Consider the following 23,293-nt stretch of genomic DNA (forward strand, 5'->3'; position numbering starts at 1 on the left):
AACTCAAAGGCTGATTTTGTACTGTCTTGGGGCCATCTCAGTTTCATGTCGATCCTTGTCCATTATCTCTTTGCTCATAATTTTCCTGCATCGCTTTATCAAGGATCTGTTTGAAGTCCATACAAAGTATTTCCCTTTCCTTTAAAAAAATAACCCAAAACAAATTGTGTTATTGCAGAAAGATAAGGGGTAAATCTGATACTGTTCAGAGTCAACAGGTAAACATAGAGGGGACAGGGACCAGTCTGGCAGGAGCTGCCACCCCCCTGCCGCCCATCCTGCCTGGCAGTGCCTGTTGATGGGATTGATCCCTGTGGGGATGTGCCAACCCTCCCACTGGCTCCATGAGCTGCACAAGCTGCCGTTGGCACACCCAAGAGCTTCCTGAGCTTCCACCAGCTTCAAGCCCTGCTTGCCTCACCCCATCCCAAGGTCTCTGGTCCACCCTGTGTCCCCTCCCAGTGCAGAACCCCCCTTGCCCTCCATGGAGCCCCCCGAGGAGGAGGGGTTCCTGCCTTTTCCCAGTGACAAAATCAATACCAATGGCTTTCATTAATATTCTAGGAATGGCAGGGAAGATTGACTGCCTCATTAGCAGGCATCGTGTGAAACTCTGACAATAATTAACAACTCAACGGTCTTATTTGCTGGCCTATCACAGAAGTATTCAATCAAAAATGTAATTTGCTCGACGCTCCCATTTACCATAAAGAGAATATTCCTTCAAAGTTTTAAATAGACTAATTAAGAGGGAAGAAATACAGGGGAAAAAATTATTAACAGTATAGTTTTAATGGGAAATTACTGGAGCGTATTAATAATGCAATAACCATTTTTAACAGCTGTCTGTCAGTTTGTGGGCCGGGGTAATTAAATTAGTCACTAAAGGGTTAGTCAAATTAGGTGTTGGAGAGCGGGCACCGGGGCTAACGAAGGTGTCAGGCAGAATGCTCTGGCACAAGGAGGATGAGGAGGTGCTGAGGGAGGGTGAGGTGCTGATGTTGAGGTCAGAGGTCCCCAGGGACTCTGCAGAGGAGGGAACCCCTGGTCACCTGAGGCACCAGCATCTCCTCTCCTTGATTTGGGTGAACCCATCATGCCAGGAGACGCGAGGAGCCGGGCAGAGCTTTGCATTGGCAAAGGCTGAGTCGTCTCTGGGAAAATAATAAGAAGAAAGAGTCTTATCTGAGCATGAGCATGGCCTGGGGTGGCCTCTGTGACGTCTGCTTCAGCCTGACGCTGCTCAGGTTTTTAATCTCTTTCCCAGAGCCAGAAGGCAGCTATGCAGGGGATTTTTGGCAATTTCTTTCAAGGCTTTTATATTCTGCGGGTCTCAGGCTTGCGTTCCCCCTTCCTCCGCCCCTTCGCCCCTTTTGAAATGAATTGCAGTTAATTTTGGACGTTGTTGAGCCTGGAAACACATCTTTCTTGCCGCCAGCCTATTAAAAAAATATATTTACAGTTCCATAAAGCAAAGCCAGCTGCCAAGGTAGCATCCTGCTGGCTCCCCTGCGTTCCAGGCACAGAGTAAGGATTTGGAGAGGTACTCGCTTCCGTGATCACAGTGAGGATTTTAAGCCCAATGGAGAGGTTTCTACCTGAGAAAATCATTGTGTCTGGCCTGGGGAAGTGTTGGTGGGAAGCAGGGTGCTGTGATTCCCTTTCCTTCTCCCCTCCATGAGTCAGGATGGGAATGTGGGCCTTTAGGACTGAGTGGGAAGGGATTACGCCTTCCACTGTGGTTTTTTTGAGATTTCAGACCTTTTCTCCATTTTGTACCTCACCCATCAAGAGGTACCAAGGAATGTGGTGGTTGGGGTGTTTGGAGGGTGTAGATGTCTCTGAAACCATGACCTACATCATGCAGAGCAAGGACGTGAATTTCCATATATTGGCTGAATGTTTGGGCTTTTCTGGGCAATTTTCTTACTCTGGTTTTACATTTTCTCACACTCAAAATCTGTAGGTGATAAAGGGGATGGCAAAGCCTGTGTATTCTCCGCAGAGGTTTCAATTTTCATGAATCAACAGGAGGGTTTTTCCATAATTCTTTCTCCCATCATCCCCATTTGAAATTTAACTACAGAGACATCCTGATCTGCCTGAAGTGCTTCGGGCTTTCTGCTGCTCTTCTTCTGTCATTAAGACAGATGTAGAGCTCACAGTTGCTTTAACTGGGTGACGTGGGGAGAAAATGTGCCCCATGTGGCATGTGGGAGTCTAATAACCACCCAGTGGAAGCGTCTCTGATTCAGCTGGTGGCTTCTCAAGAGGAGAATCCCAGGAGAAGGGAAATGGTAAAACCCATCAAACCCACCAGGACACCTCAATATCCCAACAACTGCAAAAAAACCCTCTGTCTGGGTGGGCACAACCCATGTGGGCACTTGGGTGAAGGCGAGCCCTCCTCTTTCTCCACATGATGGAGAATTACAAGCCGTATAGATTATTTTAATGGCCGTATTACTTCCAACTGTGCCTCCACCATCTGTTCTTCCCCAATTACAGATGCAAAGACCCAGCATGTTTCCCCATTCGGGCTGTAGAGGATGAAATACAAGCGTTGTAAAAGGGTGTATATTCTTCCAACAGTGTAGTTGGCACCTGTGATGTGCTGCTCGTGCTTGTGCCCCGTGTTAGTCGGGATGCTCAGCCTGGTCCCTCTGCTCCACGTCCCGGCCCATGCCCGGATCCGTGGTGGCAGAAGGAGTTGTTAATAAAAGGAAGAGGCTGGTTTGCTACATGATTTGTCTGTGCCGAGCGGGGCAGCTGAATTATTAACGCTGACCAAGCCTCTAAGTGCTACAAAACTCGACGAGAACCTCTTACCTCCGGCACAGCGATAAACAGGATTGAGGCACGGTGGGAGGCAGGGAATTAAGATAGGACATCAAAGACTGGATTCCGTCAAGTAAATCATGCCATTGCTCCAGTAAAAGAGCCCCTAAATGTTTTATTAGGGATTTTCAACAACTACCAAAATTAAGATGGAAGGGATGAATTATTAAAAAATAGATTAACTAAACCAGCCGCTGAATTAAACATGAAAGGTGCCTATCGGGAGCAGCACGGCCACCGTGTGCTGCAGGCATCTGAGTCCTTCAGCCAGGAGTGCTGGAGGGGCCTGGAGAGGGGGAGCAGCAGTGCTGGGGGCATGGAGAGCCACAAGCTGCTCCTCCAGGTCAGTATTGCACAGCCAGGGCATGGAGAGGCTGCTGCAGGGTCAGGAAATAAGAGTACCAGGTGCTGTGGAGTCATCAAAGGTGGGGTTTCTGCCTCAGGCTGAAGAGATGCAAGGGAGAGCAAAACATAGGTAGGAAAAGGTGACTTGCCTGAAGTACTCAAGCCAGGATCTGAACTTTCTTTTCCTGCGTGTTAATTTGGTGTTACCAACTCAAAACTGTCTGTGGCACGACAAGGACTGAGCTGGGGAATGGCTCGGGGGTTGTGGTGGGCACTGGGAAGCTGCTCCACCAGCTCTGGGGCTCATGGCATTGAATAAGGGTAAGGAGGGTTTGCAGGGGGCAGAGAGGCCCCAGAGAGGGGGAATGGGTGAGGAGGGCTCGTATGGCCCCTCCCACCATGCCACCTGGGAGAACAGGACACGATTTGGGTGTTGCCAAAAGCTGGACACAGCTGGAACAGGGGGTCTGTTCGTGCCCCCACGTAGTTTGAGCATGTTGGTCTGCCCCCATTGCTTCTTGTGCTAAACCTCTCCCACCTGGGTGTGCCTGTTGGTGGGATTGATCCCTGTGGGGCATAGAGTCAATATCTTAATCCCTTCCTAAAGCCGACTTGTGATCCCAGTTTGCTGTTTCTGTGCCCTTGTAGTCCAACCTTCCCCAGGGAGGGCTGTGGCAGCCTGTGAAGGTAAAGCACAGATGAGAACAAGAGGTGAAGAGATGCTGTTGTCTGGGGTTTGTTTTATTCCAGCCCCCAGGAGGGTGGGAGCACCGTCTCCAGGTGTGAAACACCAAGTGTGGTGGAATTTCTATTTGTTCTCCCTCTCTTTCTTCTTCCCTAACACCTTCAAAGCTCTTACTTGGAAGTGTACAGTCAAACCCCTGCAAATGCCAGCAGTAGTAGAGCTGCTGGGAGCAATTCACAGTGTCTGCAGCAGCACTGCTTTAAGGGGCACTGATGGAACAAGTGGAGGCTTCATTCATAATAATAATAAACTGCTATTTTGCAGTTATACGCTGCTTTTAATCTTCACAACTCAAAGGAGCATTAATTAACTGCGTGGCACGGTGGGAGGCAGGTAGCTGTTGTTGTCCCTGTTTTACAGATGAGGAGGCTGGAGCACTGTCACTTCCTGCAGCCTGCCCACAGTCAGACAGTATTTCACCATCCCAGTCTGCAGCCGATCCCAAAATGCCAGCTCCTGCTCGGGAGCTTTATTCTTGGGAATGCTCTCCTGTGGCAGGGGCAGACCCTCAGGGGTTCTGAGGTCGTTTGCATTTCTTTACACCCAGTTTGGTTTTGGATAGATAGAGATGAATATTGCCGAAGTCAAATGTGAATCTCCTAATTTGAATTAGTCCAAATGCCGAAAGCAAGTTCCTTGCCCTCGGGCCAGCGACCGGGCAGAGTTCCAGCTCTGCAGTGCTCCTTCCACTGGGAATAAAACTTGGAGAAACATGTTAAACTCAGTCTTTGCTGTGATCCCCACTTTTTCCTAATGTGTCTGGAGAAGCCTTTTTGGGTGAAGTGCTAAAAATACAATCACTGACTGTTTTCCTGCTCAGAAATCCCCAGATTTGCCTCTCTGCCTCCAAAATCTCCAACTTGACTCTTTTTCCAAGGGTCACATTTGCAGATGTTTGCTTCTGCTGCTGCTTATTGGCTGAAAGATCAATGTTTTGGCTCTTGTATGTAATCAAAGAGGAGTCTTGGCTTGTATTTTGGGAGAGCATGTGCTGGAGAGGCTTTGGGTAACCTTCACCTCTCCTTGCACACAGTGGCTGGCCTCCAAGAGCCCCCCTGATGCTCACAGCTCCCCTCTCTGCCCAGAGGCACCAGCTGCCATGGGCTCTGAACGATGCTCCTGGCATCCATCAGATCTTCATCCACTGCTCCCTGCTCCCTGGTGGTTTGTGGGGTTCATGGTGGGACCATGGAGGGACATGTCTCTGCATGGCTGTCTCTGAGGTCTTTCAGAGGAAGCAAATTCTATTTTGGGCATCCTGCTCAGCCCCTCGAGGCAGACCTTGGATTAGCATGGAAGCTTTTCCATTTAGTCTTCTTAATTAAGACAGACACTGAAATAAAGGTGGTGAGTGAAGTAGGATGGGCAGGAGCAGGAGGGTGGTCCTGCAATGTGCAAAAGCTGCTCCTGTCTTTCTTTCTTACCCTTTTTTTCTCGTCTCATCAATCTCCTGTTGCTAAATGTGCAGCTGGAGAGAGGGTTCCCAGGCAAACTTCCCACTGATGGGTTCTGACAGATCTAATCAGGCAGGAATGGCAAGGACCACGTCCTGCTCTGCTGTGAATTGTGGTTCAAACCTCATATCCTTCACCATGACACACTGTGGTGACTGAAAGGAACCTGATGGCTGAGATCTGGTTGGCCTGAGGGCAGGAATGCTCCCATCACATGCACACCTGCCTGCTGCTCTTGTCATTGCTTGTGAGATTGGGCCCTTGATGCATCCCTTGCAACCTCTGCCATTGCCCAGCTCTTCTAAAGGCCTCTGATGTCTCTCCCAAGTGGTATTTTAGTTGTCTGATGCTTCCTGTTCCTCAGAAAGACTAATAACACGTTCCCCCTTCTCTCCCCAGCGCCTATTGCAAGTAGTTCCAGGGGCTGTAGGCTGGGCCTGATTTGACTGTGCTTAGGAGTACTTAGATCAACCCTAGGTCTGTATCTAAGCTAGTCCTGAGGCTGCCTTCTCTAATCTTTGGAGATCTGGTCAGTGGAGCTCAGGGCATGGATCAGCTCTTTTTCTATCCTTGACTGCCTTAGGGCAGGGGGGGTCATCCATAAATGACCCGATTTCTCCTGGTGAGTTTGGAGGAGCCAAAGTGACCAGTCCTATGCATATCTTGGATTACTTTGGGATGGGTGACCTGAATCCCATCATTGGCCTCTCTCAGACTTGGGGCAGGGTTGCTATGGCCGCTTCTGGACCAGCAGCAGACCGGTGTCAACCCTGTGCAGGCTGTGCACTGGCTCCAAGGAAAACACCCTTGGCACCAGCAGGAGTGCAATGCCCCATTGTCTCATCTCAGGATTTGGGTCTGGGGTCTTCTGTTTTAAGCACAGCAGACCAAGTCCCACAGCATAGTCCCAAGCCTTGGTGGAGCTGGCATGATCCCTCCCTCCCAAGGCTGAGCTCCTGAGTGAAACACCCTTACATGAGCTACAGCGTGTGCCCTTCTTCAGCCTCTCTGCCTTTAACCCTCTCTCTTCCTCTGGTAAATGATGATGTCCCTGTTCCACGTCCAACTCCCCACTCAATTTATCTTGTTTATTGACCCAAGCAGAAAGTCAATGTTTTCTTCATCTGCCATTTACTTCGATGGCAGCCAATTTGGTTCAGCCGGAACAAAACCGGATGCAGCAGAGTTCAGCCTCAGATCTTTCTCCTGTTTTATTTTTTTTTTTAAAACACTGATTATCCTTTTTTCCTGAACACACCTGGCTCTGGACACAGCTTGGCAGCCTTCACTATACGATATGGCTGCAGGCAAGGCTAAAAATGTGCAGCAATTACCCCACGAGCTGGAGAGCCGGGAGGAAGCCTGCAGGTCAGCTCATTACAGGCTGCAGCCAAGGCTGCCTGTGCCCTCCTGATGAGGGCTGTTTGTTTGGGAAACGCTGGCCTCTGGGGCTTTCATGTGCCTTTGGAGTTCTCTGTCTTCCTCAGAAGTCTGAAGGTGATGCTTTGCAGCCATTGCCTGGATCAGAGTTTTTCAGGCACCGTGCCGTGGGCTCCACGGTCTGGTTTGTGCTGGGGCTGGGATGTGGGATGGCAAAGGGCTGGTTCACCTCTCTCACAGGGTATTTGTGACACTACAGATCGGGAAAGGTTCACTGAAGAGCACGGAAGAGCAAGTGCAGGGATAAATACAGCCTCTGCCCCAAAGAGTCTGGAGACTGGGGACAGAGTGTGGCTGCTTTGAGGTCTGTCCAGGCAGTGCCTGTACCACAGTGGCACATCTTTGCAGGGGAGGTAGAAGACAAACCCTTCTGGCAGTGTGGGTGTGGTTTTAGATCACACCCAAGGTGATCTCGTGAGGTGTGGTCCAGGCCTTCCCCAGCCACTGATGCCCATCACTTCTCTGTGCCAGTGGTGGTGTCTCTCTGATCCTGGACTGAGCTTGCTCAGGGGATTTAAACCAGCAGAAAACCCTCTTTTTCTCCATAGTAGGAAATTCTTTGCTCTGAGGTTCCCACATATCCATGCAGGGGTGAGATGGGTCCCTGTCAAAGGCAGCAGCAGATTTGGGTGTTCCTCACCTTTGGAGACCAGACCCATGAAGGTGGTGTCTTCAGAAGGTCTTGGTGACTGTTGGCTTACAGAGGAGAGTGCTGCCCTGGTGACAAATCCAGCTGTACTCCAAGGAGCTGCTAATGGATGCTGGGCACCTTGGAAAACACAGTCTGCATTGGGTGCCTAGGGAAGTGCCAAGTCCTTTTGAAAAACCTGCCCATATGGATGGAAAATCCCTATGCAAATCTCCCCCCAGGTATAAAATTAATTGGATTCTAACTTCAGAGAGTACTTCTGGAAATGAGCTGTAAATAATCTGGTTGTGCCTCAGTTCCTCTGTCTGCGGACATTCACCTGGCTTTCTTGGAGCCAGTGAGTGTTGCTGATGGAAGGTGCTATATATAGCAGCAAAACTATGCATATATGTATACATATGCATAAATGCATCCCTAGTAAGTGACCCAGGTGTGTGATGTTTTCTAAAATACAGCTCATGGGTTTGTTTCTCAAAAAAGCTCTAGTTTTGCTTCTCTGACGGCCTCTCACCTCTCTCTCTGTGAAGCCAGGAGTACTCCCATGGCATGGGATGCTTCCTCACCCCAGTACCACGGCTGGGAGCAACATCCCCAGCTCCCCAGGTTGGGATCTGGTGATCCCTGGGATGCAGAGAGGTTGGTGAAGGTCACTCAGGAATGTGGCTCTCGGGGGGGGGGGGAGTTCAGCTGGATGGAGCTTTATTTCAGAGCCTGGGGTTGCTCCTGGAGCTATGTTAGGATGCTGAGTGGTCTGCAGGGGCTGTTTCCTCCCTGGGCTGTCCTGCCTGCAGCCAGCATCCCATCGGGCTCTGCAGTCCCAGTGCATATCCCTGTGTGGAGATGGCTGATCCATGGCACCCAGTTTCCAAGGAACTCTGACAGGAACACTGTCTGTTCCCAGCAGATCGATAGAACATCTGTGAAAAATCAGGGCATGGATATCTGATCCGGCAGCCCTGGCTGGTTCCTATTTATCTGATCTAATTCTGTCGGTGTTCCTGAAGTGCTTATCACCACCACATCTTGGCACTTTTATTTGTGCATTGGATACCCCCCAGTTGCTGGGCAGTGAGAGGGGTTGAGAATGGGCTGTGGCTGGTCCTGGTGCCTGGGCACAGGCAAACAATGGACTGAAGAGTGACCCCCTCCCTCTCCCAGTCTGCCTGCAAAGTCCAACATTTCCAAGTGATCCTCATGAATTGCTCCAAAGTCAGATTTGAAAGAACTGATTAGAAAGGAAAACTTGCCCAAAATACCCTGGAAGGCTGCAAAAGAGCAGGAAAAACCCCAGTGACTCATTTGTGCCTAAGCAGAGGGTGAAGTCTGAGCCCCAAGCTGGCATTTTCCAGCTTGTCATTGCAAAACTCTTGGGATGACCAAAGTCCCCCATGCCATACCCCGTACCAGGTCTGTCCCCAGCACCCATGGGGCAGTGTAGGACACCTCTGCTTCTGTGGGGCTGGGGGACTGTGCAACCACAGGGCACAGGAGCAGGGGATGGAGCCAGCACATGGTCTGGGGTCCTTTCACCTCCCCTCTGTCCCCTCCGAGTTCCCACCAGCAAAAGAATTCCCAATTTCTAGGCCAGGAAAGTAGCGTGGAGAGATGGAAACTGCCACAGCCAAACTTTCATTTAGGCTAGATTATATATCTGTTTTAAATGGGAAAACCCTTCAGCTCATCTCTTTGGGATGCTGAACAAGCAGGACCTGAAATCTTGTTTTGCTGGTGGCTGATTACTTGGAAGGGCAAAGACCAGGGGAAGGTGGGTGGATGCTCCATTCCCCTCTGACGTGTGATTGTGTCCGTGCTGGGAGCGGGTACAGGTGTGATGATGAGGAGATGCCCAGAGCTCATCACAGCAGTGAGGTTCATGGCATTTTATTGCTATTTTTTAGCGTATTCTTCCAGCCACAGAAAATCTATGTGACTCTATGTTGTGTTTGAACCAGCCCAGACAAGGGCTGCAATCACTGTCTGGTACTGGGGTGGTCTGACCCATCTCACGATGTTTTCAGCCTTTAATAATTTAGGATGAGAGATCTCAGACCTTCTGTCTGGGCTTTTGCTTCAGTGCTTGTTTTTCTAAGATTTCTTTTTCTCCCCCAGGCAAAACTCTTGCAGGGGATTGAGGCAGACGTTTTGCGGAGGGTCTCTCTCTTTTACGGGCAGAGAACCACCTTAATTTGGCCGACTCCAAAGTGCTTTTGAAAAACTTGAATGGCTGCACACAGCGTGAAGTCGTTTGATTGTAGCAGCGAGAGCCGGCAGCGATTGTCCGTGCCCAAGCACGGATGAACATCCCTGCTCTGAAGCACTGGTGAGGGAGACAGCAGCTGGCCAAAAACAAAAAGAGTTTGGGCCTGGCAGGGAAAGGGAATGGGGAGAATAAGGGAGAAGAAAGGGCTGCACTGGGACAAGATGGGGAGAGAGCAGTGAGCAGGCAGGTGGGAGTGATTTTGCCCCAGGGAAAGCTCTGCCCACCAAAGGCTGAGTGATGCTGCGTCCTGCAGCTGCAAGATGTCCTCTTTTTCCACACTGAACACCTTCCCCTTCCTCCCTGCCCAGAATAAAACCCCCGTTAGGCTCCTCTTTTGCAAACGTTATCAAGTTTTGCAAAACTCCCGAGCTGGGAGGTGCCAGGGTGGGTTTGCTGTGCAGCCTTCAGGCAGCCCCTCTGTGCATATGCATTATGGAATCATCTTTAATGGCACGATCACATCCGAGTTTTTCACCTTTGCCTCGCTCAGCACAGACGATGAACCTGCTCTGGGAATGATCTGCATTAATGTGAAGCTGTAAAAACTTGGAGCGAAGTCAATGTAGAGCTGTGCTTTGAGCAGGGAAAGTGTCATTTAATGCTAAGCACTCTGAAAAATCACGTCTAAGCGTCTCAGATTTGGTGCATGTGAGGTAGTGGATGTTTTTTACATCACCGTGCCTGTGCCTTGGCTCCCCGTCTGTAAAATGGGGATGATAACAGGGAGATTGGGAACTTAATCACTTTATTTGTCATGAAATACTGCTGCTTCTTGGAGTTGAGCAAAGCGTAAGCAAGCCGTGAGGAGCTGAGTAATTGTGCATGCAGAACAGCGCCTGGATAGAGTACAATAAAGTAGGAGCTATGTGTCCTCCCAGGAAGAGAAAACAAGATGCTGAGAAGCTGCAAATGAAGTTGTTTGTAGGGGGTTGAGAAGCTGCAGATGTTTGTAGGTACCTGGTGGGTTTTGGGATGCCTAAACTGAGCTCTGGACTGTTGCAGGCATCCAGAGGGACCTGGCTACAGCCTGGCACCATCACCTTTGGCATTTGGGGAGAGAAAAATCCTTTGGATAACCCTCTTGTATGTGGTCTTGGAGTCAACACCTTCATCAAAGGCATAATTACCAGGTTACCCTGGCTACCTTAATTCTCACATTTTCTTAAGTTTTGAGTATGTGACATTGCAACCTTTGTAATTTCCTTTATGACACCTTTTCTGTATGCACAGGCCAGTGAGTACCTGTGCTGTGTGGCCGTGGCTCTGTTTGTGGGATGCCTGGTGGGCCTTGGTGTCTCACCAGCTTTGCAATGCCCCTCGCAGCTTCTGGGGTGGGCAGGTGGGACATGATGCTTGGCAGTGCTGTTTCTCCTCCCGGCTGGTGTCCCCAGGTGTTAAGTGTGGGATTTCTGTCCCACTGAGAGCACTTGCTGTGCTCCAAACCCCTGGACCATCCCATCCCTTCCCATGCTGCATTTTGCTGTTGAAGGAAATGCAACCTGCTGAACCTGGGGTTGATTACAAGCCACGGTGAAGCGGGTGCTGACACATGTAATTTCCAGCACGCTTTACTGGCCGTGCTTTGCCATCCCTGTTGAGGCTCATGTGCTTTTTCCTAACCCTCCTGGCACTGAGGTTGCCTGGGAGACTGAGCCAGCACCGCCTGCATTTCCTTTGGCTCGTGCAGGGTTGAAGCCACAATCACAATCTTCCCTGTAACATGAGAAAATGCTCAGAATTAACACTGTCTTGTTTAACTCATCCGTGACATCCTGATCCTTCGCATGGCAGAGCTGTGCTGGCTCTGAGGGGGCTGCAAAAGGGTAGAGGGGTGGTCCTGGTGAACCTCAGCATCCCTTGGGATGTGCTGGCTTTTATTTCAGTGAGCTTGTTTTTGCTTTGCTTTGCTGTAATTAAATTCCTGGCCCTTCTGGTTGCCGAGATGAGCTTCAAAACGCTCTGGCGGAGTGATGGTTTTATTGAACCTCCAGCAAATTACTGAAGCTTGGTAGGGAATTTTTCACACTTTCAACCTCAAGGTTTTTTGGGAGAGCGTTTTTGCAAGTGTTTATGATAGTACTGCCACAAGAAGTGAGACTACCCGGAAAATTTGTAGCAAGCAGCTCATCAGCTGTGGAATGTCAGCGTAGCTCCGTTGAAATGCCTTCTCCAGTGTCACTCAAGTGAGGATGATTTCTCCCAGTTGAGGACCTGGATGATGGTTTTTCTTGAAGCCTTCCAGCGCTATTACAGTGGCTGAAAAGTGGCTGTGGGTGTACTGGGCAGAAAATCACTTTTTTTTCCGTCATAAAATAATAAATCTGCTGCACACACACTCATCTGCAGGGGCTGTGCTGGGAAGGCTGGCTGAAGATGGGAGCTTCAGTTTCCAAGCCAAAGTTTCAGACTGTGAAATCCCCTAATAAGCAGCTGCCACCACCTCATGAGGTTCTTCAGTGCTGGGGCTGGAGATTAACCTTTCCAGAGCATCCCAGCTTGGTCAGTGTGAGGATGGACTTGCTTGGTTCATGGTTCAATGCTGCGGGAGATGGTTGCTGTATTCACCACAGATGTGGATATTAGGAAGAAATTCTTCCCTGTGAGGGTGGCGAGGCCCTGGCACAGGATGCCCAGGGAAGCTGTGGCTGCCCCATCCCTGGAAGTGCTCAAGTCCAGGTTGGATGGGGCTTGGAGCAGCCTGGTCTAGCAGAAGGTGTCCCTGCCCATGGCAGAGGGTGGAATGAGATGATTTATAAAGCCCCTTCCAACCCAAACCATTCTGTGATTCGATGATCAAATGGTGTAGTGGGGGCAGGACAGGGCTGTAGAGAGAATGGTCTCTTGCTGCAGGCAGAATAAAAATGAAAAGGGTTTAAATCCCAGGAAAAAAGCATAATCTGTTGCATTTAAATTGGGGACCCCTTTTCTCAGGTGATCATTTATTGCTCGTTCATCATAATCTGGGTGTTTACTGGGTGGCCCCACAGTATAGAACATCTGAGCCTGTGGTGCAGTCAGACCCAACTGGAATTGTTGTGTGAGTGTGGGAAGCACTAAAAATAACTTGGAAACCATCTCCAGTTGGCCATACAGCAGCAGTGAGCAGTTTTCATCTTGAGCTCTTTTTGCCTTGGTCGCCTTTGTTAAATGTGAGGAAAATAATCCCCAGTGTACAGAAGCTGTGGGTATAAATTACTGTTTGTGAGACACAGGGGGTCCTGAGAGGGGAAACCCCCTGAGGAAGGGGTGGCTCTGTAGTAGCTGAAGTCTCTGCAGGTGGAAGAGCATCATGCCCTTTTGCTGCTCGTGGGCCTTGTCTCTAGAAACTCATGAACTCAAACTCCCACTCTGATCCCTCTCCAAACCCAGCTCAAGGAGCAGATGGCACTGGCTTAGTCCCCAGCTCACATCCTTTTCTGTGTCCTCAGCGATGGTGAACTTTGTAAGACACTGAAGCCTTTAACCATTAGCAGGCAATAAAAAGGGGCAGTAAAGTTGGATAACACCCACTAATCCCCTTCAGAATGAGCTGGAGAGAAGAGCCACTGCAAAGCTCCGGAGCTTACTCTGAGATGAGTGCTTTGGAGGCTTTGAGAATTGCATGGTGTTGGTATTTCATGAATAAATAACCCCCGGTGGAATTTTTCAGTGAATGTGCTTCATTAATGAGACCTGGAACAAAGAGGGAGGGTGGAGAAAAGTGTTTTTGAGAGAATCAAGGCAAGTGTGGGTGATGGGAGGTGGCACAGGGCTGGGTGAGGATTGGTGCCATGGTCTGCAGCTGTGCAGGGTCAGGAAGGGAACCCTGCTGTGCTGCACCATGCTGCACATTTGTGGCATGAGAAGTTGGTAGAAAATTGGAGTTTACTGATGCTGGGTGTGTAATCAGTGGGTTCTGGTGTGGAGGGCAGTGTGTTTCATTTATAACTATCATTTGGGTGTCTGTGTGCATCTTTGGGAGGGCTGGAGAGTTAAAGAGAATATGCGTATGTTCATAGATGTGCATGTCTGGCATCAGAAATTAGGTCACTCACTCCAAAATGCCTTTTTTGGCAGGACCTGACATCTCCTTCAGGGTGATGAGGAGTTGCCCCATCCTCTCAGTGCACCAGGTGCTGAGCTCTGCCTGCTCCCTGTAGTTTTGACACCTGGGTCCAGCTGGGGCCACCAGCAGCTTCCCCTGCCTCTGTGGTGTGCTCCAGGCACAGAGGGACTGCAGAGCTCATCTTCTCCCTCCTGCCCTGTCAGAACAGATCTGGGGCTTAGTCAGTGAAATCCAACACGGATAGATGGAGAACAAGAGGAAAGAGCTGTTCTTTTGCAGGCAGCTTGTTGCTGCAGGGAAAGTGATTCATCCATCAGGGCTGGTCTGATCTGGCACCCAGGCCGTGGTGGGGATGGCTGTCCCCAGCGGGCTCCGTGCAGTGGTGGCCAGATGCTGCCACTGCTCCTCAAGTGTCCCCTGCCTTGTCAGCACTGCCTTCTCTCCAGGGCTGGCTCTGGGATTTGAGGAGTCCCATACAGCAGGCAGGGAGGGACAGGCAGGGGTCACTGCCGGAGCTGCACGGGTGGAAAGTCATCTGCTCTGAGCCACGTGTCGCTGCGGGAGGCGGGTAATTAATGATTGTACTTCACTCCCAAAATTAAAAGGAGCCTCTGAGGGTACAGTACCAAGGGCTTGACAGCACCTGCCTGCAGTGGGCCTTCATCCTGCAGCCTCTCCAGAGGCAGAGAAAAGCAAAGTTTGCTCCCAGATGCTCGGAGCAAGCCTCTCATGTGCTGACATTGCCCTGTCAGGGCTCTGTGTTGATGTGATGCTCCTTTAATCCAACGACAGCCACTACGGAAACAGTCCTGCTGATCAACCTCCCTCCATCTGCCACCAGTGCCGTCACCCCACTCCTCTCACAGGTGACACTCGAACACTTCCCTCTGGCTCTGCTGTCCAACCATCCAGTGAGGTTAATATTTTAATACTCTTAATGGCTCATTGTGGCTCGGCAGCCCCTGCCCGTGCTTTGTTGGGGGTCATCCATTATGCCAGCCGTGATTTCGGAGAACGGGTTTCCTGTTCTCATCCTCAGCCCTCCCGAGGGCAGAAGGTCGGTTTGTGCTTCCAAATTTTAATTAAAGCACGATGAGCTGCCCCTGGCAGCCCCAACCTGGGAGCACAGCACAGTGCGGGGTGAGCCGGCGTCTCCTGGCAGCACTGCGGCTCTTGGGAACAACCCCATCCAAAGGACCCAGCCCAGGGTCTCCTTTCCACCACCCAAAGCAGCTGTAGCTCCTCACCTTCTCCCTCCAAGGACATGGGAGCTGCAGGAGGGCTGTTTTGTGGCCAAATGGAGGGAGGGTGGGAGCACGGTTCTCCTCGCAGTCCACCCACGATGAGAGACCCCTTGAGAGAGCCAGATGGGGGCTGAGCTTTCAGGGAGGGTGGTGGAGGAGTTGTCATGGTTTGTTGGTTTGGGTTTTTTAAAAATAGTTTTCCCCTGCATTAATAAACAGTGTTTTTTGTTAGTAAATAATATGCCCTTCCTCCCCCCCCATCTCTCCAGCAGAAATGTGTGCCCTGATCTAATATATTCTGCCTTTCTCACTCCCTCACTTTAGAGGAACTGCAGATCCTGGTGGGAACAGAGTGCTAATAGAAAACGGCCTCTAAAGATATTTGAAACATGACCAAGAAAGGACAGAGGGAGATTCAGCTCCAAATATGCTGGAAAATCTAGGAGATGGGCCAAGAGAGGGGGAATATCAGAAGCACGATCATTAGGAGGGAAAAGTTAATTGGGAAGCATTAATTGGGGTGAGAGTGGGCAGCACAGACGTGAATTTGCAGTGATGCAGCCGGTGGCACCGTGGTGGGCACAGAGCTACCCCGATGCTGGGGTAACTCCAACCTGACCCATGGCAGGGGAGAAGCTGCCCACTCCCTCCTTCCAAACGGGGACGTGCCAATTTACTGTTTCTTGCTGGTTTTATGGCATTTTCCTTGTTGAAAGTCCCAACTTCTGGAATCCTGTGATTCCCTTGAAATCCGGAATCTGCAAAATCATGACGTCAGTACTGCGTTAGGGCTTTATTTCTTTGGGTTTGCTCTCTGAGGAGTTTCCAGCCCTCAAGCTTGCAGCGAAAACCTCACTTATACCCTAAAGGCTCCAAAAAAAGCAGAAAGCAGAAGGCACGTTTAGGGAAGGGGGGAAAAAAACCCCAACAACAAGCAACAAACCCACCCAGCAATTGATTTATTTTTAAAATCTCATCATTTTGGTGCCAATTTCATTATATTCTTTTTTAATGCCTGACTCATGATTTTTCTGAGCGTTCTGTGTTGGCAGGGCTGTGTGCGTGAGTGTGACGGTGGGTGAGCTCAGGGGCCCTCTGCTGATAGATAACACAGGGCTGCTTCCAGACAGCCCTCGAGGGCTGATGAATATTCCTCCAGCGCTGTTTCATTGCCAAGCAGACGGTTTTCAAATTAAGCCCCCCCCCCAAAAAAAAAAAAAAGAAATAGGAGATTAGCAGCGCTGGGCATTGAGTCATTGTGCTGATGGGTGAGCAGGGGAGATGCTCAAGGGGAATAAACCACCCTGTGACTCCCAGCGTTGCCTCGGGGAGTATTTTAAGGTCAGAGGGGTCAGTGTTTATTTGCAGCCTCCTGTGTGTAAAGATCTAATAAACAGCCTGTGCAGGTCAAGTCTGTCACCATCAGTGACTTGTTCTGTGACCTTGGGTACATCACTTTGTCTCTCTCCTGTCAGTGAGAGGGTGACAGGGTCTGTTGCCCAGGATGGGTTGTAGGTATTGGTTAATATATAAACTGTGCTTTGAAGATGAAAAATATCTTGGAGATGCTTAAAGCTCTTGACAAGCATCTGTGTTCCTTTTGCAGGAACCCAGCAGAAGGCGAAGTGCCTGAATGCTTTGTCACAGACAAAATCTGCTGTGTGTGCAGCTCGGAGAGGCAGGGCTGGGAGCTTCCCAAGGCTTCACATGGCCATGGAATTATTCCTAGGCACTTATGCTTCCTGCTTGCTTAAGAGAGGGGTGTCATGGCATGGCAGTGTCTGGGGCTTTGCACATCATGGGCTGGAGCAGAGCAGCAGAGCTGTGCCCTTCATCCCCTGGAGCAAAGCACGGGGATGAGCCTCCACATCCACATCCCAGCACACATGAAGCCAAGTTTCATGTGCCTTTCCAGCTTTCACAGTGTCCCTGGATGATGGATGGGGTTTGGATGCTTTAGGGAAGCTTGGCCCAGCTCAGGAAGAGTTTTATGGGTTTGGATTTGCTGTTGTCTAGTGTAGGGCTGGATTCACATACAGCCCCAGCCTACTAATAAAGTGTCTCCTAGTTGCTAGTTTGCATAAAACTGATAGATAGTATCCTTGAAACCCCATAACTGGTTGACTCTATGAAGAATGTCAGAGTTACGTAGCAAATTTATTATATATTATCATCACAAAGCCCCGATTTTCTTGGGAAGCTTCCTTTGGCTCGGTTTCACTAATCAAAGCGCCGGGATTTTGCCAGAGCCGCTCCCCTGCCATGTGCTCCAGCTCCCTGCCAGCCCTAATGGTGCCTTTTCTCTCCAAGGGAAGAAGCGATGCTGTCCACCTACTTCGAAACCATCAATGACTTGCTCTCCTCCTTCGGGCCGGTCCGGGACTGTTCCCGCAACAACGGCGGCTGCACCCGCAACTTCAAGTGTGTTTCGGATCGCAAGGTGGACTCCACGGGCTGTGTGGTAGGTACTGAGCCTACTGGGCCCCAGGGACAAGCCAGAGGGGGATACGACCTGCTCCCTTTCGGGGATGTAGCCAGAGGGATGTGTGTGCTGTTGGTGGACTTCCCCCACCGCTGGGGACTTCACAGTGAATCACAAATCCCTTTGGAACCTCAGGGAAGCAGCCCAGGGGCTTCAGATGAAAATCCTTGAGGCTGATGGTTGTTTTCCTGCTTGTCTACAAGCATAGGTGGGAAGCTGTCTTGCTTCTTCTCCTGCCTTGTACTTCCCAGTGGGGAAGAAAGATGAAGCATCCATCCCCCCATTCTCTCCTCTCGGGACCTCTCTGACACCCTCAGAGTTTTGATTTGTTTCTGAACATGCTCATGTCTTGCCAGACAATCTACTGAGTCCCAGGTTTTGCAGTCCTCCCTCCAGAAGACCTCCTAGAGCCTAAACCATTAGTTTTGAGCAGAGACTCTGAGTCATAGAATCCTAGAATGGTTTGGGTTGGAAGGGACCTTAAAAATCTTCTTGTTACAACCCCCTACTATGGGCAGGGACATCTTCCACTAGACCAGGTTTCTCAGAGCCCTGTCCAACCTGGCCTTGAACACCTCCAGGGAGGTAGGAGGTGTTCCCAGCCACGCTTACACAGAGGGGTTTTGCTGTGCTTCCAGGTGGGAGCAGCAGAGCTCAGCACCTTGCCCAGCTCTATCCCATCTCATCTTGACAGCAAAGTCACCTCTTCCCTGTGAGTGAAGCTTTGTGTGAGTCTGGTGTGACACAGAGACACAGGGCAGAGCCTTGGGAAGTGGGGGAAACCTGGAGCATCCCTTTTCCTCTGTCTGTTGTAGGAGTCTGCCTGCCAGGCAGCAGTGGTGACCCTCAAGGAGGTCAAGAGCTGTCACCCGCCCTGCCAGCCCCTCAAACACGTGCCTGCTGCTCCAAAGCCCCCCAAAAACCCTCTGTCCCTTTCCCTTGTCTCACTGCAGGCAGAGCCCCCTCGCCCCATCCCTCCCATCTCAGCAGAGGCAGGAGTTAAGTGTCTCTTTATTTATTGAAGATGTTTGTACACGGCAGCTGGGAAAGGTCAGGCTGGAGCCGTGCTGTCCCGGGGGGAGGCGTTTTCATTATCCCCTTCTCCGGTTGCTTGTTAAGGCCATTTAGCACGACAGCCTGATGTGTCACCAGCAATGCCTGGTGCCATCTCCCCCTTCCAGCTCCTCTCCCTTTCCTCTTTTCTTTTCCCATTGTTGTTATGTTTTTTGGGGCGTTTTCCCCCCTTTTTTGTGTTGCTCTGAACGCCAGCGTGCTTCCCAGGCACTGTCAGAAGCAATTGGGGCTCTGATCACCCTGTGCTGCTGGGAAGAGATGCCTCTTTTAAAAAGTCAGGATATATTAAGATAAAAATTGTCAATAAATTACAGACCTAGTGCTCTCCATGCTGGCATGCAGAGAGGCAGAAATGGAAAAACTGTGTCACTCCAGGAAAATATCCCCCCACTGTAATGCCTGACTTGAGGCTGTGTGCAAAGGGAATGGACTGTGTACACTGCAGGGAGAAAAGAGGAGCAGCAGGAGCATTCTCCTGGAGTGTATCCACTCTCTGGAAGCTGTAGGTGGGAGGTTACACACAGGGACCACAGGAACCCCCATCCTACACATCACACCAGGCTCTTGGGTCCGTGCATCCCATGGGGACAGGAAATGGCTGTGGAGATTCCTATCTCTCCCCACTTTACTCTTTACCCCTTTTCCTCCCTACTGCAGGAGGATGAGGCTGCTCTGCCCTTTTCTACAGCTCCCAGTCATGGAGTAAACCCCCCCAGCTCTCCAGTCTCAGCTTGAGGACAGCAGAGCTGAGCAGCCCAGAGGGAGGGTGGGGATGGCTGCTGCATCCCACCTCCATTCCCTGTCTCCCTGCTTCCCATCAGACTGACACAGGGGCACAGTGCTCCATCCAGCTCTCCCAAGCCAGTGCAATATTTTACACTCATCACCTGCTTGTAGGTCCCCCAGCAAAGAGCAAAGGCCTGGAGAGCACTGTCCTGTGTTTCTGACTGTGCTCCATGGCTGTTGTCCAGGGAAAAGCTGGCAGCGCTGCCCCCAGCCCTGGGTCATGGTCAGGGCACTGAGTGAGGTTTCAGGGGATGGGACTGGAGTCTCAGAGCTCACTGCAGCCCTGGCCTGTGAGATTGTGGCACCTTCTCCACTGTTCCTGCACTGGGTGATACATCCCCTCCTCATCCCAGTCCCACTCACGGCTTCCAGTGCAAGCAGGGGTGGGGTCATGTGCTGCAAATTTGCAGGGATGTCAGTTAGTTTTGAAGCTGAACTTCTGTGAACTCAATTTGCCAATTTGGTAAGTGCTATGGGCAATATTGGGATGTAATTTAATTAAGCTCTCCCCTTTTTATAGAGTTCAGGGAGCATTTGCGTACTAATTTTAGCACTAGGTCTGCTCCAGCTTTACTCTGGACGCAGTTTCACAAATCATGACATGTTGTTAATCTTTACCAGTCAACAGTTTATTAATTTGCTGAGGACCACAGAAGTATATAATCAGTGGTTCATCAATCAAGGCTAAATCCAACAAATGTTCCAGGCAGGTACTAAGCATAAAATATACGTGCAGCCTTGTAAGCAATTAATACACCACAGAGCTGGAGCCGAGCGGCTCAACCAGGGAGCAGCACAAATCTCCAAGATTTCTTACTCCTTTTATATATAATCATCATCTGTTACCAGTTCCTTCATGCCCTTAATACAGCTTCCAGTAATTCTGCGAGGACTGGGATGCATTTATCTCCGGGTTTTTAGTGGCGTGGGCTCTGCCATTACCTAATTGTTTGGTCTTAAAAGGTCTCGGTTGAAATGTCGAGGGCGGATTGCTCACAGCTCATCTGGCTGAGCAAAGTCTCCTTGGGCTGAGGAAGGAGAAAGCAGGACGTTGCTTTGCTCACTTAAAATCCTGCGTTCGAGGTGTCACCTGGAAGACCCCACAGGCTCTCCAGGGAGGTCCCCACTGGGAAGGGTGGCAGCTCCCCTGCTGCCATCCTCCACTTCCCATGGGACTGTTTTCCGCCCTCATCTCATGGTTTTCTGTTAGTTTTACGTGTACCCAGTAGATGGCATGAGTGCATAAGGGGTTTCTGCAGTTCTTTTCTTGTCGGAGGCCTTTTATTTGGGTCATTTAAATCATAGAATCATTGAATAGTTTGGATTGGAAGGGACTTTAAAGATCATTTATTTCTAACCCCCATACATACCATGGGCGGGGATGCCACCCACTAGACCAGGTTGCTGAAGTATGAGTTGTAACCTTGGTAAGACCTTGGCATCACTAACTGGAGCCTTGCCATTGAGCCCTAACATAACCAAACAATCCCCAAGCTCTAGAAGACCTATTTCCATGCTCCTTTTCCTTGTTGCACCCTAGAATTGCTGTTGGATCTGTGGAAGCTACGGGCATTGCCCAAGAAAATAAAATCCCAGTGAGCTTCTCTGAATCTGGTAGCTCTGCAAGTCCGGCGTCTGTTCCATACAGTCTTGCAGGGATCACAGCAAACCAGGAGAAACTGTGCTGGAGGAATAAGTGAGACTGTTGCCTGTAAAGGACTGTGTGTTGTTGATCCCTTTTACTGGCACGGTGGTAGCTGCGCAGCCCCCAGGGAGGATGCAGAAGGAGGGGAAGTGCTTGACACTCAGGTGTTGGTGATTTGTAATTTGAGATGAAAACCTGAGAATTGGCCCTGAGAGACTGAAGGAAACACCTGCATCATGGCTTAAATTCAGGGTTTCCCCACCTGTCTCTCAGCTCGGTTTTGCTCACTGGTGCCAGTCTTCTTGTCCACCCAAAGAGGAGGGGGGGTCACTTGCATCTCCTGCCCCATTGCCTTGTGCATTTATAAGCCTGGAAAGGCAGGATTGCAGCCCCAGGAAAATAAGAGGGCTGAAGGATTTTTTTTCCCCAAGGAAAGGAAGCTTTGGCTTTAGCACATGAGCTGGGCGAGGAGGTGGTCGGTTCTCTCCTGGTGCACGTTGGGTGTCCTCGGCATCACTGTGGGAGGAGGCAGCAGCATCTACAGGTGTGCAGGGAAGGTGTGTGTCTGAGCCCCGTGGTGCCTCTCAGGATGGGGTCTCATCACTGTGAGGATGACCTGGAGAAGCAGGAGGGCAGGAGCTGCCCAGCTGGGGGTGAGAAAGGCAGCTCAGGGTCCTGTGCCAAGGCAGTGACAGAACTAGCCCCTTGTTTCCTTGTGGCATGAGTGGCTTTTCTGGGACAGGTGGTGTGGTCTGGTGGTTCTGCAACATCTGTGGTGCCTGCAGATGTTGGTGAGTTAGTTCTTTAAGTCAGATGAGAGTGCCACAGAGGCCAGGGCTGTTGCAGGTGGGTGTGGAAGGGCTCATAGCATTGCTGTGCTCCAGGATCCATCCCACCTTGGGAGAGGTGCCAGCAAGAGTAGGAGAGTCTGCCCAGTCCAGGTGGTGGCTGCTGCTGTTCTGCACAGATATGAAATCCTGCTGATCTCCTCTCTCACAGGCTCAGGTTCCTCTGGCAGAGATTTATTTCTAATTTGAGCGAGAAAAAAAAGTATAGTTTGCCTCCAAGGACGATGTGAGCTGTTCCTTCCCATGGTGACGGGGTCAGCCTGCCAGGCAGGAGGGAGTTTGCCTGGCTCAGCAGGAAAAGCATCTACCAGAGAGTCACTTAATGGAGTTGTGGCCCAGGGTGACACCAGTGCTGTGTTGGTCCCAGCCTTTTTAGACACAGAAGGAAGAGAAATTTGGCACAGTCTACACAGGTGTATAAGCCTTAGCACAGCCTGTGTGGAGCTAATCCTTCTCTTGCTCTCTTCCACATCAGAATGTTGGGCTGTTCCTCAGCTGCTGAGGAGCAGGGCAGAGAAGTGGCTTAATTTAGGAGTGTAACTGTTTTGGGGAGAAATGGGATTAGAAATGAAGGATCAGGACAGGTGCTGCTGCTCTGGTCTCTTCCTTCCAGCCTTCCACCCAGGGGTGGCTTGAGGACCATGGGGAGATGCTTTGAAAATATGTGGGTGATGCTGAGAACTTTTGTTGTGGGGAAGTGGCACATTTGGCACTTTCAGCCCAAAACAAAACGCTGTGCAGAAATCCCTCACATACGTGAAAACTCCAGAATATTTTGGTTCAAAACATTTCCCTTCTATGAAGGAGGGGGAAACGTTTAATTTCAACATTATCATCTGGAGCTTTATGTTTTACATTGCTTTATCCCGGTGTACAGCCTGAAACAAAAACAAAATTAGGCGATGGAAACCAAAACATTTCCACCTTGTCGAAATTAAATGCTCTCCTAATTTCCCAATGAGTTTTGAGATGTAATTGATGGATTCCCACAAAGCACTTAAGCTTCATCAAATCTGCATTTTTCTGACAGACAATTGTTCATGGAAAAATAAAAACTCATTCGTCCCTGCCTTGTGAGGCACCTAGCTAATTATGGCAGAGATGCACACACCAGGGAGAGAGATGAGGAGGAAACCAGTCTCTTCTAATCCTTTTAAAATTTTTCCTGGCTCCCTGGAGCAGGAGAGATTCCTTATGCACGTTGTGCTTGGAAGCAGAAGCCCCCTGAGCTCAACAGCAAGCCCCCCTCCAAGGAGCCTGTGGTTTTGGATTTATCTCAATCATCCAGGTAAAAAAACCTGTGTTTAAAATGGGATTTGAGGAGGGGAGAGGAGGAAGGGGTGGCAGAGGCTGTTGGGGTTGGTACTGGCAGCAGGTGGGAGCCACCACCCGCCTACCTTTGCTTTCAGTGCTGCAAAGGGGGTTTGCACCATGTGGG

The 23,293-nt window shown here is 50.3% G+C and overlaps 1 protein-coding gene across 3 annotated transcripts in view; it reads left to right on the forward strand.

Annotated features, from left to right (window-relative positions):
• Nucleotides 1–23,293, forward strand: part of ASTN2 (astrotactin 2) — a 326,379-nt gene that overhangs the window by 157,860 nt on the left and 145,226 nt on the right. For all 3 annotated transcript variants that reach the window (XM_027650010.1, XM_027650009.1, XM_027650011.1), the window contains exon 11: nt 17,331–17,481. In XM_027650010.1, coding sequence (XP_027505811.1) covers nt 17,331–17,481 — 151 coding nt within the window. The remainder of the gene's footprint in view (nt 1–17,330; nt 17,482–23,293) is intronic.

The sequence above is a fragment of the Corapipo altera genome, unplaced genomic scaffold (assembly GCF_003945725.1).
Source record: "Corapipo altera isolate COAL_440 unplaced genomic scaffold, ASM394572v1 268, whole genome shotgun sequence".
Taxonomy (NCBI): domain Eukaryota; kingdom Metazoa; phylum Chordata; class Aves; order Passeriformes; family Pipridae; genus Corapipo; species Corapipo altera.